This window comes from Electrona antarctica (assembly GCF_951216825.1).
Source record: "Electrona antarctica genome assembly, chromosome: 4".
Lineage (NCBI taxonomy): Eukaryota > Metazoa > Chordata > Actinopteri > Myctophiformes > Myctophidae > Electrona > Electrona antarctica.
In genome coordinates this window covers 33,856,327-33,876,652 of record NC_136809.1, presented here as the reverse complement: position 1 = coordinate 33,876,652, position 20,326 = coordinate 33,856,327, and the positions used below count along the sequence as shown (strand labels likewise).

The 20,326-nt window shown below is 44.2% G+C and overlaps 2 protein-coding genes across 2 annotated transcripts in view; both read right to left on the bottom strand.

The window, feature by feature from the left end:
• LOC306921270 (extracellular calcium-sensing receptor-like) overlaps nt 1-20,326 on the bottom strand; it is a gene marked incomplete at both ends in the record, with an annotated part of 291,036 nt that overhangs the window by 135,447 nt on the left and 135,263 nt on the right. The gene's annotated exons all lie outside the window — the stretch shown is intronic.
• Nucleotides 1-20,326, bottom strand: part of tmem131l (transmembrane 131 like) — a 76,054-nt gene that overhangs the window by 37,912 nt on the left and 17,816 nt on the right. Inside the window, exon 4 of the mRNA XM_079499167.1 lies at nt 6,450-6,521. Within this exon, the coding sequence (XP_079355293.1) occupies nt 6,450-6,521 (72 nt within the window). The remainder of the gene's footprint in view (nt 1-6,449; nt 6,522-20,326) is intronic.

Here is a 20,326-nt window from a genome sequence, read left to right as displayed (position 1 = left end):
CAAGACTGATGTGCAAAAGTGGCAATTATCGCCGATCTACAAGGTCACACTTTTTTAGTTAGATCTGCAATAATTATTGCTATTTGAGAAGAAAAAAAAAACATTGAAAGTGAAAGTGGTAATGTCCGACTGTGTGTCATACATATTTAATAAATGATCAGTATTAATACGAGCTTATGACTAATAATAACTAACTACACTGGATTTTTTTCCCATATCCTGAAAGGTTATCTTTCTGGATATACAAGGTTTCCACCCGACCGCAACGACATATTAATATGAGGAAGTCACGACTCACAAAATGTGCTTTCTCTGCAATAATGTTGGCAGTCAAGGTTTGTTTGTAGAGACAGACGACAGTCACCAGTGGCTGACAATAAGTTAGAATGTTAGGTTTGTTTGTAGAGACAGACGACAGTCACCAGTGGCTGACAATAAGTTAGAATGTTAGGTTTGTTTGTAGAGACAGACGACAGTCACCAGTGGCTGACAATAAGTTAGAATGTTAGAAGGTTTGTTTGTAGAGACAGACGACAGTCACCAGTGGCTGACAATAAGTTAGAATGTTAGAAGGTTTGTTTGTAGAGACAGACGACAGTCACCAGTGGCTGACAATAAGTTAGAATGTTAGAAGGTTTGTTTGTAGAGACAGACGACAGTCACCAGTGGCTGACAATAAGTTACAATCTAGTTAGATGATGGAATTAACCTGATAACGCGGCACAAAGTCATTTGTATACTGTCAGAGTTAAAAGAGATCCTTGAAAATTAAAAGTTTGAGAACCACCGATCTAGAAGACCAATTTGTCAGAACACCACCCCTGACTCCACCAGATCACTTCACTATCCAATGAGGTTGGGAAAACAAACAAACACCTATGCTCAATAGATTCAGGACTGGACATGGCCCTACCCTTCACAAATGGGGCAGTAGCCCAAGCCCACTGTGTGCTTGTGGAGAGGAGCACATCATTCAAATTACATATATTTATTATTTATATAGCATATTTAAAACAACTCACATTACACCAAAGTGGGGAAAAAAGGAATACAAAACAGTCAGTAATAAAGGCAACCCCTTCTTATCATCATAAAAGTGCAAGTTCAACAAGGGCATCCAAAGGCTAGTGAATAAAAGGCTCAACGATGGGAGCAGACCTAGCCTGGGGTCCACCTATGCATTCTATGGCATAGGCAGATCCGCCGGGAGCGTGTGTGTGTGTGTGTGTGCGTCAATTTAACAAAGATCAGAAATCAGCAGAGAGTGATCGACGTTTGCGCTACTCTATGCCGAATTGAAGTGGACTCGTTCCCAGACTTTTTTTTTTGCCTGTAAATAAAAACGTCTGGGTTTCCGAGGCTAGAGCAGACCTAACAGCGAAGGGAATGCTGTTCCATAGTGTAGGGGCTGCGACAGTCCCTCCTGAGCTTTGTTTTTGTTGGCGGGGCCTCAGGTTATCCTTTCCCCCCAGGGGAAAGGATAAGAGTTTGGTGATGTACTGTAGGAAGAGGCCAGCCCGTTTAAGGCTTTGTAGGCGAAGAGGAGCTCAGTGGCCTTGTGGTTAGAGTGTCCGCCCTGAGACTGGGAGGTCGGGGTTCAATCCCCAGTCGGGTCATACCAAAGACTCTAAAAATGGGACCCAATGTCTCCCTGTTTGACACTCAGCATCAAGGGTTGGATTGGGGGTAAGTCCCTGCGACATACTAGCGTCATGTCCAGGGGGTGTACTTGTACATCAAGCTGCCTCACGCTACAGAAACAGGAGATAGGCTCCTGCCCTATGGGCCTCATGGCTCGGCAAGGCTACTTAGGCGAAGGAGAACTTTGAAGTTTATTCTAAAAACGGACAGGTAGCCACTGGAGAGAGGCCAGGACAGAGGTGACATGGTCTCTCCTCCTGGTGCCAGTCAGGAGTCTGACCGTCTCTCCTCCTGGTGCCAGTCAGGAGTCTGACCGCCACATGGTCTCTCCTCCTGGTGCCAGTCAGGAGTCTGACCGCCACATGGTCTCTCCTCCTGGTGCCAGTCAGGAGTCTGACCGCCACATGGTCTCTCCTCCTGGTGCCAGTCAGGAGTCTGACCCTCCTGGTGCCAGTCAGGAGTCTGACCCTCCTGGCGCCAGTCAGGAGTCTGACCCTCCTGGTGCCAGTCAGGAGTCTGACCCTCCTGGCGCCAGTCAGGAGTCTGACCGTCTCTCCTCCTGGTGCCAGTCAGGAGTCTGACCGCCGCATGGTCTCTCCTCCTGGTGCCAGTCAGGAGTCTGACCGTCTCTCCTCCTGGTGCCAGTCAGGAGTCTGACCGCCACATGGTCTCTCCTCCTGGTGCCAGTCAGGAGTCTGACCGTCTCTCCTCCTGGTGCCAGTCAGGAGTCTGACCGCCGCATGGTCTCTCCTCCTGGTGCCAGTCAGGAGTCTGACCGTCTCTCCTCCTGGTGCCAGTCAGGAGTCTGACCGTCTCTCCTCCTGGTGCCAGTCAGGAGTCTGACCGCCGCATGGTCTCTCTTCCTGGTGCCAGTCAGGAGTCTGACCGCCACATGGTCTCTCCTCCTGGTGCCAGTCAGGAGTCTGACCGCCGCATGGTCTCTCCTCCTGGTGCCAGTCAGGAGTCTGACCGCCGCATTTTGGACCACTTGATGGGATCATTGAAGTGTGTCCTCTCCGAAGACTGAGAGAAGGATTAGTCACCCTCTATACAGCAGTCAACTGCCTGGCTTATCGTACATATTAATAACACTATAGGTCAGAAAAGGTCTGCTACAGAGCTCCCTTGGAAAAGAGGACTTGAATCTCAACCTGAGTTTGCTTGTATAAATAAAATAAATCACACCTGTGTGAACTGAGTGGTGCAAGGTCTTATATAGCCTGATCAGTGACGTCACACACTAACCATAGCAACCATGCTCACCTGTGCACGGACACGTGCACAGGTACACAAACATAGATACAGATACAGACAAAGCTGGTTGTTGGAGTGGTTTGCACCACTCAATAAAAGGCTGCTTTTGGCCACAGAATCAGAACTAGACGTATTGTGTGCATCACATACAGTATCTGGAACAAGCACCCTGAAAACCGCAGGTCTGCTGCAACTCACAGAAAACCTCTTTTATAAATGTTTTTTTGTATCATTCATTGATCATTCACTGTAATTTTAACTTGTTTTTTTTTCTTTTATTGTACTCAAATGTCCTTTTATAATGTTTATTTTGCCCTCTCTTAATGTGTCTTAAAGTTATTTTATTATAAAGCACCTCGACGGGCACCTAACCCATTTAATGTGTCTTAAAGTTATTTTATTATAAAGCACCTCGACGGGCACCTAACCCATTTAATGTGTCTTAAAGCTATTTTATTATAAAGCACCTCGACGGGCACCTAACCCATTTAATGTGTCTTAAAGTTATTTTATTATAAAGCACCTCGACGGGCACCTAACCCATTTAATGTGTCTTAAAGCTATTTTATTATAAAGCACCTCGACGGGCACCTAACCCATTTAATGTGTCTTAAAGTTATTTTATTATAAAGCACCTCGACGGGCACCTAACCCATTTAATGTGTCTTAAAGCTATTTTATTATAAAGCACCTCGACGGGCACCTAACCCATTTAATGTGTCTTAAAGCTATTTTATTATAAAGCACCTCGACGGGCACCTAACCCATTTAATGTGTCTTAAAGTTATTTTATTATAAAGCACCTCGACGGGCACCTAACCCATTTAATGTGTCTTAAAGTTATTTTATTATAAAGCACCTCGACGGGCACCTAACCCATTTAATGTGTCTTAAAGTTATTTTATTATAAAGCACCTCGACGGGCACCTAACCCATTTAATGTGTCTTAAAGTTATTTTATTATAAAGCACCTCGACGGGCACCTAACCCATTTAATGTGTCTTAAAGTTATTTTATTATAAAGCACCTCGACGGGCACCTAACCCATTTAATGTGTCTTAAAGTTATTTTATTATAAAGCACCTCGACGGGCACCTAACCCATTTTGTAAATTGATAATTGGGTTAAACAACTTCAGCCTATTTTATACATTGCCAAATTGCAGATTCACAAGCTCATCACACATTTTCTCCATTTGAAAACATTTGACATTTTTCGTTCTAGCTTCCATAAGTGCCTCTTCTCCGTGCAACGTGGGTAAAAAATTAAATGCTACCTTACGTCATGCGACACATTCGACATTCAGGGTAATTTATAAATGGAACAAAATATGTGGAATTCATGCGGTGATGTTTCTTTATATTTTTTATGGCATCGACTCAGGGCCTGCTGTACAAACACAAACCCAGAGGAGAGAGGAGCTGCTATTTTAGAAGCTTTGGGAGCTCAGAGTCTGAACAGCGGAGCTCGTAACCTCGCTGGCTGTGAGGTCGACCTTCCTCTGTGAGCAGTGTGCTGCTGGGAAGGAACAACTTACTCACTGAATTACAATTGTGCAGAAACTGATGTAAGTCAAATTTGAATATTCTACAGCCCTGGCAAATGTTTTTTGAATACTCCCCAAAAAAAGGAAAGGAGAAAAAATATATATTTTTAAGTTAAAGATGGAGTGCCACAATGTTTGTATTTTTCCAGTTTTTCATGCGTCTATGAGGTGACTTCATTAGACACCCTGGAGAGTCGTTTTTATGTACAATGATGTATTCCCTTTGTATTTAGGGTTTCTTCCTGGAGGCTGAACCCTTGACAGTCAAACGTGCCAATGAAAAAAACAGTAATATAGTGACATCACATTGTCAGCCCCTCCCCTAACCCCTCCCCCTTTATCACACAACTACAGCTGTGGGTGCGGCTTAAGTTCAGATGGATCACCACCCATCACCACCCACCAGGCAAACCAGGCATACTTAATGAACTGGTGGGCGTGCCCACATAAAAACGACATTGTAACAAATACTGTACACTTTTTGGAAAAAAATCTTCCTCCTTATATAACAATACGACCTGATGATCATGTTTTAGGGTGGGAAAAAAATCATGGCTACCATACTACCATCTTTAAGGTAGTATATATTTTATATTAGTCACATGGTCACATAACATTACGTCTTGAGTGCTGTACATGATTTGATGCTTACAGTTCAGTCAGATAACTCACGAATAGATGTAACCAATATGTATTATAGAATGAGTGTGCATATATTTTATCTTGGCCTTCGGCTCTGCTACATTTTCTCCCTGCTCGGCACAATTAAACACCATCATTAAACATTAAGAGCAGGGACATAGATATACAATAGTACAATATCCCATGGGGAACAGAAATAACAGAGCCCAACGGTGGTGCTGGGGTGGCGGTGGGAGCAAACATCACATAACAACCACCAGGAACCATATGAAGAAGGAAGGCAGGAAGAAGCATGCAGTCTAGGTGAGCTTAAAAACCCTGCCCAATTGGTCAGCTGCCACATCAGCGAATGACATGTGGGTCTTGCAAACACTGAATACAGTAATACACCCATATAGAAATGCAGAATATTAACCCCTCGAGTATACAGTGTATGTATGAAGCCGCTCGAGTATATCTGACTGAACTAACTCCGCAAGCTACGTATCATTTTTATAACCAGTTTTGATGAGTACACTTTTGTGGAGATCTTGTACAGCCTCAGTCCTCATTTACTTACATTTAGTTACTTACACACACACACACACAGCAAGCCTCATCGCCTCGGACAAGAAGGCATTCCAAAGTCGTCATACTTTTACTCAAGTAAAAAGTTTGAATACAGGCATTTTTGTCTAAATGATATTGAGGTATTGCTACCAAACAGCAGAGCTCGTAACCTTGCTGGCTGTGGGGGTCGACTTTCCTCTATGCTGACGTCTCACACTGGCTGATGATGGGAAAGAAAGAGAGAGAGAGAGAGAGAGAGAGAGAGTCCGCCTGCTGCCATATTAGGCTGTCTGTCTGTCTACTTCAGAGCTCCATTCGGGACCCACCCGCTGGGGAATGTTTACAATAGCCCCCCTCCCGCCTTAAAGCTAAAATGACACATTGTGGTAGAGGTTTGGGTTGATGAAATCGCTCAAGACAAACAGCAGAATCTGTCAGCACCACTGCCTTAAACACATGTTGTTAGTAGGAATAAGCACAGATGCACCCAGGAGGAAGTGAACTAAGATGCACCCAGGAGGAAGTGAACTAAGAAAGGGGAGAAGCCAACCCGAGTTCCTGTTTCTACACAAAAAAAAGAGGTTTGTGCCCCTTCTGGCTGTGGTGTCGGGATTATGTACTACAAATACCGGAGAGAGATATCTTCTGATATCTCGCCAACATTTGAATGTCAATTTGAAATTGATATTCCAAAAATATAGTCCTCTAGCACATTGATGAATGATGAATGCAAATAAAGTTTATTTCGCAAATCTGTGTGTGCGTGCGTGTGTGCGTGTGCGTGTGCGTGTGTGTGTGTGTGATAGACAGCACTTACTGTGTGCCAAAGTCCAGCATTGGAGGCTGGAAATGCAGAGGTCTTCCATTCTCCCGTGCATATGGAGAGGATCTGCAGAGAGAAAGAGGAACAGTTAAGAGTAGAACGTGTGTGTGTGTGTGTGTGTGTGTGTGTGTGTGTGTGTGTGTGTGTGTGTGTGTGTGTGTGAGAGAGTTCGCGCGCACGCACGCTCGCTCGCTCGCTCACACACACACACACACACACACACACACACACACACACACACACAGCAGCCAAAAACAGCAGCTTACAACGTGCGCAACATAGACACACAACTAAGTATAGATCAGGCATAACTCTGCCCAAACCGCACCAATGATTCACCATGCAACTCCTTGCAACCAAACGGTTGCGAGTAGTTGCATCAAATCATTATCCCCAATGGCAGTTGCAAGGAGTTGCACTGGTGTGACATGTCCTTAAAATAAATGCTGATCTACAAGCGAGCTTGTAGATCAGCATTTTTTTAAAGATCTCGATAGTGAAAGTGAAAAAGGGCGTGGTTTAGTCTGTCAGTGGATTTTATAGATACTATTAGATACTGAACCAGTGAAATGTATGATTTACATGACCTTGCAACTAAATAACTACATGATTGGACCCATTGCATAACAGGTTATGTCCAACCCCCCTCATTTCCTGAAAAGTAACTACCGTATTTTGGACATAACAAGGTTTCCATCCGCCAGCGACGATATACAGGACTGAAGAACAAACATGCACAGAGTAGAACAAATACACCCTGAGGTCCTGCTTCGCTTCAACAAAAACAATCTCATAAAGACAACATGATTACTACTGGACAAGATGCTAGGTGGAAAACTCATTATCATTATTACATTTGACACAATTTCCATCGCTATTTTGAGCATAATGACATATTGACTAAAAAGATTTCCAGTGGGTTTTGCTCCAAGGAACAGCAATGTCCGTGTTAACCTATGTGACTATGTATGTGTGTGACTATGAGTACCAGTAGGGGAAAAAGTGGCAGAAACAGAGAGAGAGAGAGAGATAGTGCTGCACTGTTGCCTGCTAATGAGAGAGAGAGAGAGAGAGAGAGAGAGAGAGAGAGAGAGAGAGAGAGAGAGAGAGAGAGAGAGATAGAGAGAGAGAGAAATAGAGAGGGAGCGGGAGAGAGGGAGAGGGGAGTTGCACCACTCAGTTCACACGGGTGTGATTATTTTTGTTTTAGTAGTGCAACCACTCCATTGAACAGCAATGTGTGTCCCTCCCTATATTCTGTCTGTCTGTCTGTCTGTCTGTCTGTCTGTCCCTGCTATGTCTGTCTGTCTGTTTAGAGTACCAACAGGTGACTAAGTGGCGCTGTTGAGCTTCACACTGTGCACAGGTGCATGATGGGAAGCTGAGTTTTTAGCAGCCATTATGTGATTTCGGGTGTGAGAGGCTAGGGAGGAGGTACAGTACAGTACAGTACAGTACAGTACAGTACAGTACAGTACAGTACAGTACAGTACAGTACAGTAGTACTCAGTTCAGACGGGTCTGATTTTTGTCCTTATTTAAACTGAGCTTTGACATTTCCATTCAAATCTTTATAATTTGTACGGAACACTCCAATGTGTAACAGACAGCATCGTTACAAGGAGATCCTGGCATCCCTCATTCCTGACGTGACATGAAGTAGTCACCTGAATAAACATTGCACTGCATTGTTTTGCAAAATTATCACGTTACCAGGTAATTATGCAAAACAAAAGCTGTCAGAAATGATGAAAATACTTCAGAGATCAAAATGGACGTCTTTGTGCATTCATTTCATACTGTGGTTGGATGGAAGGGGACCTCTGTTCAAACAAGACGTGACACAGAAAACGGGGTCTTTCAGATCCAAATATCTTGGCCGGCGTGTTCTGGCTGCAGCGCATGCGATCTTAGCCGCATTCCGTTTCAGAACATGAGCGACAACAACAAGCCCTCCCGTGAGCTCAAGTTCCACTCAGGAAACAGCTCTGTGCGCTGATGATGATATGACTGATCTCCTTTTCAACAGTGTTCCATATACAGTAGACACTGTGTGGTCAACACAAAGCATCCCACACCCACACTTTCTGATGTGAACAATAAGGCCATCATATGTTTAGCACTCACAATAGCAAATGACACTGTTTGTTTTAGTGGAAGTTTTATCCCTCCAGCTCTCCAACTCTCTGCAGTAAACCAACTGCCTGACTGATTATGATGGTTCTGTGTATACCGTGGCCTTCATGTATTGTCTTGGTGTTATGTTGTTGTGTGCCATGTTGTTCTCAATCTGTGCTATATGGTTGTGTTTTTCTGTTCGAACAGACTGTGAAGATGAATCTAATGTGATCCTGGGCTCTACACACCCTCCGCCAACCTGGGGAGAGCAACAGACTTGAACTCATGCTTCCTTCATGCATGAGTGTCCAAGTTGTTCCTTTACATCTGACAGGGGGGAGTTTCCCTGGTTGGAAGTAGCGCGCGGAAGGAACACGTTATTCCAACCAGTTCCTTTCCCCTCCATCAGGCGCCCCGGCTGGCCAGGGGGAGGCAGTTTAGAGACCAGGATTACTGCATGTTTTTTTGTTAGGGTACCTACCCTAGGTGACACGGGGAGAACATGCAAACTCCACACAGAAAGGCCCTTTCGCCAACCCCGCCTCGGGTATGGGCACTGATGACGTGGAGGAGAGAACACGCCGCCAGCACCCACAGCGTCCCCAGCGGAAATCGAACCCAGGATCTTCTAGCTGTGAGGGACAGCACTACCGACTGTGCCCCCAAAAAGAGACATTTTGATGTCTCTCTGCACCAACACATACAAAAATGTGTTAATGCATTAAGCACTTTAATCCCTATTTCAAAAACTGTGAACTGTGTGTGTGTGTGTGTGTGTGTGTGTGTGTGTGTGTGTGTGTGTGTGTGTGTGTGTGTGTGTGTTAGCTGCAGTGTATAAAGGTCTTTAGGCCGTATTCCGTTTCAAAACACGAGCGACAACAAACCCTCCTCTGAGCTCAAGTTCCGCTCAGCAAAAAGGGCTCTCCGCTGTCATTTTCACAGAGAAGACATACAGCACATGGCTCCTTGACCTACAAGACGTCACACATTGGAGATGTTGTAGCCATACCTATCACCTTACTGAGAACCAACCCAGTCCAAGACACCCAATAATGTCACCACAACATAAGAGGACAGTGTTTTCTACAGAGGGCCCCGTTATCAAATTACTCTCTATTTCACATAAACACAGAGTAACCAATAAGAGAGAATAATGCCAATAATAAGTCTGTGGTCCGTCTAGTATGTACCTATAGCCTCTGGTTACATTAACAACAGAACCCTGACCCTTTGCTGCCTCTTGTATTGGCATCATTTTTTTGGTCATACCTGTACACTGCTTTACATTTGGCACAATGCACTAAAAAGACAATAGGCTGAAGAATAATGTTGTACAACACTGTGAAAGGGAGATGTCGATCACGTGGATTAAAGCACAAATAAAGTCCCACAACCGTTTTTCAGGCTTGTGAAACGTGCGTGAAAGGAGGTCCTCCTAACAATAGTACTAGTACTGTTTCCTAGACAGTTAGCACAATATGTAGTACTGTGTGTAGAATTATGATGTCATGTTTTAGTAATATTGTTCTAAGCTGTCAGGTGAGGAAATCACAGATTGAGGCCTTAAAGCTATTGCTTTTATGGAAGATGCTTCTGTACGTGTATTCTACTGTTTGACCAATTCAAACACTATTTCATCAATTTTATTGCCCATTTGACCACTACTCATTTGATGAAGATACTCTTTCATCTTGAAATAAGTTGATGACCAGGGAACCGTTGGTAATTCCGACGGAGCATTAGTCCAACATGCGGGAACAACAGTCGGACTAGTGCTCGAACATGCGCTGCTCCCGTGCCTGCGGTTATGGTTAGGGTAGGGACGGGTTTGAGGTAGGTTGGCGTCTAATGACTGTCGGACCAATAATAGTGTCGAAACTAAAGCCTCTACCTGATGACCGCAAACAGCTGAACAAAAAGCTAGCAATGTGTCAGAGCGACACATTTTAATCCATGGGGTCATTTTAATCCATGGGGTCATATCACCAGGACAGAAACTTCACACTTGAACTTTAACTTTAACTTTAACTTTTACGGGCGGCTGTGGCTCAGGAGGTAGAGCAGGTCGTCCAATGATCCATGGGTCGGCGGTTCGAATCCCGGCTCCTCCTGTCTACATGTCGAAGTGTCCTTGGGCAAGACACTGAACCCCAAATTGCTCCCGATGTGCTGGTTGGTACCTTGCATGGCTTCCGCTGCAATCGGTGTATGAATGTGTGTGTGAATGGGTGAATGTAATGCACAATCTATGTAAAGCGCCTTGGATAAAGGCACTATATAAATACACCATTTACCATTTAACTAACCATTCCACGATCATGACATTTTAGTTGAGGATTGTCTCTTGACATGGCTAAATAGGGTTGTCTGGTTGATAATAGTTAACACAAATTATTGTTGACGTTGGGCAAAAACCTCTTATCATCATATTACGTCACACGAAAGGATCAAAAGTAGCAGATCGGCAGGCTCGAATTCAACGCGGAGCGAAGTACTGCGTTTTGAGCTTGTAGATCTGTTACTTTTGCTACTTTTAAAAAATCTGAATCTTGAAAAACAACAGTTTAAAATGGTTTCCACCGGACAGATGATATCATTTTAAAACCTGATAGAACCGATCTTGTAAATGGAGAAAAATGAATGAAATTAAGAGTTGTAAAAGATACTTCATAACTTATTTTTGTACAGCTGTATATGGCAATAATAATGCGTGGTTGTCACAAAATCCCAAGACAGACACATCGTATGGGAACCACAAGCACAGATAACACTAATGAGCATCGTGCCTGTCACAGACATGCGCAGAGCAAGTTCAGTCAGGAAACCTCAGTGCAGTTGCTGCCGGCCGTTAATTGGGCCGCCTCAGCATCACGCTCTCATTCATATGATTCACTCAGCCAATCACACACTCACTCCATCTTCATACCAGCTATTTAAACTGGAAGAATAAAATGAGATCCAAGGCACTCTGCTTCAGTCAAGTGAAAAAAGCCTTTATTATAACGGCATGGCAAAGAACATTAAAATACAGACCAACGCGTTTCGGCTATACAAGCCTTCGTCAGGGTCCCATGTTCCATCCATGTTAAACTGGAAGGCTGCTCACCCTCCTCCACCCCAGCTACCACCTGTCGTTTTATAGCAATAGCTGATGAGACACAGAGAGCGCGCCGGCATCAAGGGTAGAACAACGTATAGGTTGCACCAGGCATCAATGGGTTAAGTCAAGTCCACTATAGACTAGTATACAGTTTCTCTAACCACAATGCACTGCATGAAAACAACAGACAACACCAAGCCACCAATCACAGTTGAAACAGGAAATTGGGGGGGGGTGATTTTTTTTTATCATGAGAACCGGTAGACACGATGCACTGTGTGTGTGTGTGTGTGTGTGTGTGTGTGTGTGTGTGTGTGTGTGTGTGTGTGTGTGTGTGTGTGTGTGTGTGTGTGTGTGTGTGTGTGTGTGTGCGTGTGTGTGCGTGTGGCTTGTGTGACAACTGTGTAGCTGAGAACTCACACACGCCACTGCTGTGGTTATGCAACAAACGTGGGACTTTAATACCTGCACTCTCACACGGTGGGCTAAATAAAAGTCCTGCAGCTTTTATAACATCATGTGATGTTCATCATTGCGACATATTTAGATCAGTGACCTGCTAAGCGTATTTCAAACAATCCTCGAGGGCGATTTAGTTATGACACTGTCATTTCTATTTTAAATTACATTATGTTTAAATTCATATTTAACATGAACGATCTGAAAGAGAGATTTACACAGTACTATGATCACCATCACACAGCACACAATGTATATGGTTGCTGTCGGGGAGAATCCTCTTATCTCCTCCATATTTTAACTATTTGAGTTTTTTCGTCAATTAACGCCCTACTTGATCATACTACAGCGTCACACAAAAGCATCAAAAGATCTGCTACTTTTGCTATTTCTTTTATTATTATTTGAATCCTGAAGAGTAACAGTTTTGGACATATGAGGTTTCCACCCGACAGTGATGATATCAAGCCCAGTCATTATTAGATTTCAAACCATTTTTTTTCACTTATTCCATCAAAACTAATGAAATATGATTGCAGTTATACTGATGAATGTCATGTGCTCATACATGAGCTGTCTGTCTGTCCTTCCGTCTCTCTGTCCATCCAGCTTTTCAACACCCTGTCTGTGTCTGTGTCTGTCCTTCCGTCTCTCTGTCCATCCAGCTTTTCAACACCCTGTATGTCTGTCTGTCTGTCTGTCTGTCTGTCTGTCTGTCCTTCCGTCTCTGTCCATCCAGCTTTTCAACACCCTGTCTGTGTCTGTCTGTCTGTCTGTCTGTCCTTCCGTCTCTCTGTCCATCCAGCTTTTCAACATCCTGTCTGTGTCTGTCTGTCTGTCCTTCCGTCTCTCTGTCCATCCAGCTTTTCAACACTCTGTCTGTCTGTCTGTCTGTCTGTCTGTCTGTCTCTGTCCATCCAGCTTTTCGTCCGTCCGTCCGTCCGTCCGTGTGTGTGTGTGTCTGTCTGTCCGTCCAGTTTGAACATGTCAGTTTGACAGCTCTCTGGCTGGTCCAGGGTCAGTGTTTACATTCATCTCAGATGTCTCACAGCAGAAGGTCAGCATTTTACGGACACTCGTTTTATGAATGCCATGTTTAACCCTCAACCCTCAAGCTGCAAATAGCAAAAATAGCAAACAATCTCGTATTAAGTATAAATCAGGCACATACTATAACTCTAACCCCAAACCCCTAAAACCAAACCTCTGAATGCTTAATCCTAAACCCCCTCCCCCCATCCCTACATGAATCTGTTACTAATTGTAAGTGGAAATTTAGTCTAAACCACAAAACAACCACTTCTCTTCTCTCGTGTGTGTGTGTGTGTGTGTGTGTGTGTGTGTGTGTGTGTGTGTGTGTGTGTGTGTGTGTCACACGCACGCACGCACGCATGCACACACACACACACACACACACACATTCATAATTTATTTATGTCCATTCCACATAAGAGATACAATAAAAGGACACAAATATTTACACATGGTGCTGGTGCTAAAAATCCACAGTCAACAAATCTTGGACAACGCCTCAGGGGTACAAGTAACAGCGTCTTCGCCATATTTGGCAGCTACCAACCAATGATATAGAAGAGATTGCACAGACTTTTACAAGGCGTTTAGCTTCTTGTTGTTGGAAGCCTCTTACAGTACCTATGTGCATGTCCTCTAGGCTGCCAAAGATAAACACAAGTAGATTGCACCTATACGGTGTAACCTAGCACTGTCACACACACACACACACACACACATACACAAGGTCTAAACTTGGTTCAGAGGACACTCTTTGCAGATTGTTGCCTATGGCCCTGGCCATTAACACGGGGGTAAAATAGTCTCCGCTTTGATCCCAAGGCGATTAGTGCAGCATTATATCACCTCATGCCACCGCGACCGCAGCCCGACCGCCACACGCTCATAGCATTCTACGCGCCCTGCTAGCTAGCCTAAAGTAAAGTAACACCCGTTTTTTTTTTCTTTTACAGTGTGTGAGTGTTTGTGACGGCGCGTTATAGCATTCTACACTCTACACTGCTATGCTAGCTAGCAGAACGGGATGTACGCCAGCGCGGCAGGGGGTGTAATAAAAACATAAAATAACATAAGCATATGACAGAGAGGTGGTTTTGGGGAGGGGTGTTTAGGGAAGGTTCATGTTGCGGTCACTGCCGCATTGTGGGTGTTTGGGACAAAAAGGAAATGAAGATGTTTGTGGTTAAAAAAAAAACAGGAATGACATTCCGTGATTCATGAGAAGTTGAATGCATCGGATAGAATGTAATGTAATACTTTTATAACATAAAATATGTATTATACCGCTGTGTTTTATTGTTTTATATTCCTTTGGTCAATGGTTAAAGGAATAGGAAATAAATTCAGCACTAGAGCAGGAGATCTAGTGCCTAAAACCTAATTAACCAAAGCTCTGTCCACAAAACCTGTCCTTACAACCTGTCTATCCTGCCCTCTTCTCCTCAGTGGCTGGGACAATTGACCATTAGCATATGCACCACATGACTACGCCCGTTTTTCACTTTCCCAAAAATGTAAAACTGTTTATTAGTGTTTTTATATCTGTGTTTAATATCCCGCAGTCTGGGCTATGGGACTGCTATGGGATGCTTTAATCAAACTGTGCACGGCCGACTGTTACAGGAACACACTGTGTGTGTGTGTGTGTGTGTGTGTGTGTGTGTGTGTGTGTAACTGAGCGGGTCAAAAGCTTCTCTGTGAATACAATAATAATTAATTCATCTGAATGGTGCCAATAGTTGCTACTACTACTTTTACGGATGTTCAGCAATACAAATGCAATGCAAGTACACACTAGTACACAGGGCATCACCCGGTCTGCAAATACTTGAGTGTGCACTGCATATCCACGGACGGGTATGGACTATTAGGAATAATATATAGAAGGGACTTTTATATCTATGGCGCGTGCACGCGCGCGCACGCACACACACACACACACACACACACACACACACACACACACACACACACACACACACACACACACACACACACACACACACACACACACACACACACACACACACACACACACACACACACACACACACACAGAGATAAGGGAGTGCACGTATGGTCCTGTATAGCAGTAAAAGTATGGCAGGCTCAGTCTTGCATTATTGACATTCCCCAACAGTGGTTTTAAGGTAACAGCCACTTCATCTGCTGATGAAAGAAATCCACATGAGAGAACACTATGCTCAAAGACAAGAACACTATACAAGTCTACTCTGCACAAAGAGAAGGACGCACTACTAGTACTGTACAAAGACATGGCGAAAATCAACATGAATTGAACTCTGAACGAAGAACAAATACTACACATACCGTTTGAACAATAGTAGAGCGAGCCAGACCAATATATCAGCCATTATTTGCATTGTATTTTTTACGACATTGTTACTACACTACTACACTACTGTAGATTCTTCAACAGGATATACTAGTCTGTGTTGTGATCTCTAAATGGACCCTCGGTCTGGCTCTGACAGGCTGGTAGTGTGTGCAGGCTGGGTGGTGTTGAAGTACCTCTGTTGGTACGGAGACGGGCCCGTGAGAACAAACAATGAGACACTGAGGCAGTATCACACTATCGGTTGTACATGGCATGATTCATAACAGTCTGCACAACGTAGGGCTGCAGCTGTAGAAAATTAGCTTAATTAGCTTAGCTGTTATTCTACCGATTATTACTTTTTCAATTCATCCAATAAACTACTGCTCCCACTGACAGAGAGAGAGAGAGAGAGAGAGAGAGAGAGACCAGGTGTATATACTGTAGAGTGATGACAGTCCAGGCAAGTGGCTGATAACCCACATATGAGACCTCATAGCTCTGAGATCTTCCAGCTCAACCAACCAGCACCACACGCACGCACACATGCACGCACGCACGCACCCAGCCACGCACGCACGCAGCCACGCACGCACGCACGCACGCACGCGGGAAATGAGGACGTTTTAATCTCACTATTATTCACCAGTTAAGATGTGTTAGCCCAGTGAGATCATGTTTATATAATAACCATTCATATCATAGGTTTCAGTACATTATAGAGTATGAGCATGCATACAGTGAGTGACAAATCAAGTGGCAAAGTGAGTTTAATGTTGTTTAATGCAATCAGATCTGTTTGGATGTACAGTACAGTATGGGCTGTCAAGGCCAGAAAGTAGTTTCACTCAGTAGGTGTTCTTTGACAGAAAAAGACCGTATAGAACGTAGAAGTAAAACTCCTTAAACTGAGACTTAAGAAAATATTTTCTTTATTTTATCATGCTCATAAAGTGCTCTGTGCTCAAAGTGCAATTAAAAAGCAAACGTTTCTGTCCTAGGACCTTCGTCAGTGCTAGTGCTCCATATAGCACTGACGAAGGTCCTAGGACCGAAACGTTTGCTATACGGTGAGCGAGTCTTTTTCTGTCAAAGTTTCCCTTATGTTTTTGAGACCACCGCTACCGTAGTCAAGTCTGGAAAGAAAAAAAGGACAAAGAAAGGTGCAACAGTTTTCTCAGTGACCCAGTAGGTGTTCCCACATAACTTCCGATGATGTGACGCGCATACCCTCTATTGACAAGTTATAGATAGGGTTGGGATATGGTCTGCTTCCTTAATGAACCAAGTTATAGATAGGGTGGGGATAGGGTCTGCTTCCTTAATGAACCAGTTATAGATAGGGTTGGGATAGGGTCTGCTTCCTTAATGAACCAGTTATAGATAGGGTTGGGATAGGGTCTGCTTCCTTAATGAACCAAGTTATAGATAGGGTTGGGATAGGGTCTGCTTCCTTAATGAACCAAGTTATAGATAGGGTTGGGATAGGGTCTGCTTCCTTAATTAACCAGTTATAGATAGGGTTGGGATAGGGTCTGCTTCCTTAATGAACCAGTTATAGATAGGGTTGGGATAGGGTCTGCTTCCTTAATGAACCAAGTTATAGATAGGGTTGGGATATGGTCTGCTTCCTTAATGAACCAAGTTATAGATAGGGTTGGGATAGGGTCTGCTTCCTTAATGAACCAAGTTATAGATAGGGTTGGGATAGGGTCTGCTTCCTTAATGAACCAAGTTATAGATAGGGTTGGGATAGGGTCTGCTTCCTTAATGAACAAGTTATAGATAGGGTTGGGATAGGGTCTGCTTCCTTAATGAACCAAGTTATAGATAGGGTTGGGATAGGGTCTGCTTCCTTAATGAACCAGTTATAGATAGGGTTGGGATAGGGTCTGCTTCCTTAATGAACAAGTTATAGATAGGGTTGGGATAGGGTCTGCTTCCTTAATGAACCAGTTATAGATAGGGTTGGGATAGGGTCTGCTTCCTTAATGAACCAGTTATAGATAGGGTTGGGATAGGGTCTGCTTCCTTAATGAACCAGTTATAGATAGGGTTGGGATAGGGTCTGCTTCCTTAATGAACCAGTTATAGATAGGGTTGGGATAGGGTCTGCTTCCTTAATGAACAAGTTATAGATAGGGTTGGGATAGGGTCTGCTTCCTTAATGAAGTTATAGATAGGGTGGGGATAGGGTCTGCTTCCTTAATGAACCAAGTTATAGATAGGGTGGGGATAGGGTCTGCTTCCTTAATGAACCAAATGGACCCGTAGCTGTGGGTCAATTTGCACACTCTCTAGAGCAGTGGTTCCCAAAGTGGGGTCCGGGGACCCCTAGGGGTCCTTGAGAGTTCCAGGCGGTCCCCGGCTAAATGATAATTAGGAACCAAATGGACCCTTATGGGTCTGTAACTCAGAGAGTGTACAAATGGAACCATTTGGTTCCATTTGCACACTCTCAGATTTTACAATATAAATTGGGGGTCCCAGAGATAGAAATGCCATTAAATGGGGGACCGTAGCCTAATTCAGGTCAAACCTGGGGCCCTAGAAATGAAAATGGTTGAAAATCACTGCTAGTGCCGTAAAGATCTTCTCTTATGGGGGTCCCTGGCATATAATTTCAAATGGGGGTCCGCAGGCTAATGAGTGTCATTTTGGGGGTCCTTGACATGAAAAGGTTTAGGAACCACTGCTCTAGAGTTATGGTGGTGGTCCTTGAAATGAAGAAGTTTGAGAACCACTGGTATTGTAATTGTATAGCAGACGTGAAGTCCACATACTGTACCAGCTCTGACCGTGTGGGAAAACCTGTTCAGGAAACGGTTCCAAGCGTGATGGAACCAATTCCGGTTCTGCAATGTTGGATCAGGTTCCTCTGGTTCCTTATCCTTAATAATTATGTATTAAATCTAATCTAACAAAAACAGTATTCTCTTTATGAGACGTCCCTGACTCCCTGGCACAAGATCTGTTCAGACCGCCCTGATCCAGAAAGGTTTGAGAACAACTGGATAATAATATAATAATAATATAATAAGACAGAGACAGGAGTCCTGTTTCTGGACAAACAAACTGGAGATACAGTATTATTATTACTGCTGATGTTCTGGACAAAAAGTCTGATGGAGGACTCAGTTTGTTGGGAAAGAAGAGAGAGAGAGAGAAAGAGAGAGAGAAAGAGAGAGAGAGAGAAAGAGAGAGAGAGAAAGAGAGAGAGAGAGAGATTGAGAGACAGACAGACAGACAGACAGACAGACAGACAGACAGACAGACAGACAGACAGACAGACAGACAGACAGACAGACAGACAGACAGACAGACAGACCCTGAGAATGTACAAATGTGTAAATTCTCAGAGTTAAAATAAGTCTGAATTTTTTACTAGAGAAGGAGAGAGCGATAGGGGGGGGGGTGGTATATGGGACCTCCCTATGCTTCCCTCAAGGAGTTCTAAAATTAGCCTGGAATTTAGTACTGCAGCTCTCTCTCTCTCTCTCTGACACACACACACACCCACTCTCTCTGTTACCACCCCCACCAGCTCTGTAAAATAAACAAGGTAGCTAGCATACAGGCACGCACACACACACACACACAGAGAGAGAGAGAGCTGTCCAGATTATACGCTGAACCTGCACCCTGAAAGTGAGCGTTCAATCACTTCAGCTGGCTGAAAGTCAGTTCTTTGTTAAATTAGATACAGTAGACAAAGACAATGCAACTAAATGACAGAAATACAGACGGACAGATAGGGATACAGACTGGTAGGCTAGACAGAGAGACAAGCCAGACTGTCCACTACATACTGTAGAAAAAAGACTATGCTGAGGTTCTTATAAAAATACATATCTTCCCAATCTCTTGAAAAGTGATCATTGAATGAAAACAGGAATGCAGCCAGGAGGAACGCATAGAAGTGACACATTCACAATGAAATGATCTGCCGTGTAACACACACACACACACACACACACACACACACACACACACACACACACACACACACACACACACACACACACACACACACACACACACACACACACACACACACACACACACACACACACACACACACACACACACACACACACACACACACACACACACACGACCCCTGTGCTGTGTAGACTAACCCTGACCCCTGTGCTGTGTAGACTAACCATGACCCCTGTGCTGTGTAGACTAACCATGACCCCTGTGCTGTGTAGACTACACCATGACCCCTGTGCTGTGTAAACTAACCATGACCCCTGTGCTGTGTAGACTAACCATGACCCCTGTGCTGTGTAGACTAACCATGACCCCTGTGCTGTGTAGACTAACCATGACCCCTGTGCTGTGTAGACTAACCATGACCCCTGTGGTGTGTAGACTAACCATGACCCCTGTGATGTGTAGACTACACCATGACCCCTGTGCTGTGTAGACTAACCATGACCCCTGTGCTGTGTAGACTAACCATGACCCCTGTGCTGTGTGTAGACTAACCATGACCCCTGTGCTGTGTAGACTACACCATGACCCCTGTGCTGTGTGTAGACTAACCCTGACTCCTGTGCTGTGTGTAGACTAACCATGACCCCTGTGGTGTGTAGACTAACCATGACCCCTGTGCTGTGTAGACTAACCCTGACTCCTGTGCTGTGTGTAGACTAACCATGACCCCTGTGCTGTGTGTAGACTGACCTCTAACCTTACCTAACCCCATGAGCATGTTGTACGCCCATGTTACATGTAGACCAGTTTCTTCTCAAAGTGGGGTCCAGGGACTCCCAGGGGTCCTTGGGGAGCTTCCAGCATATCAATTTGGGGGTCCTT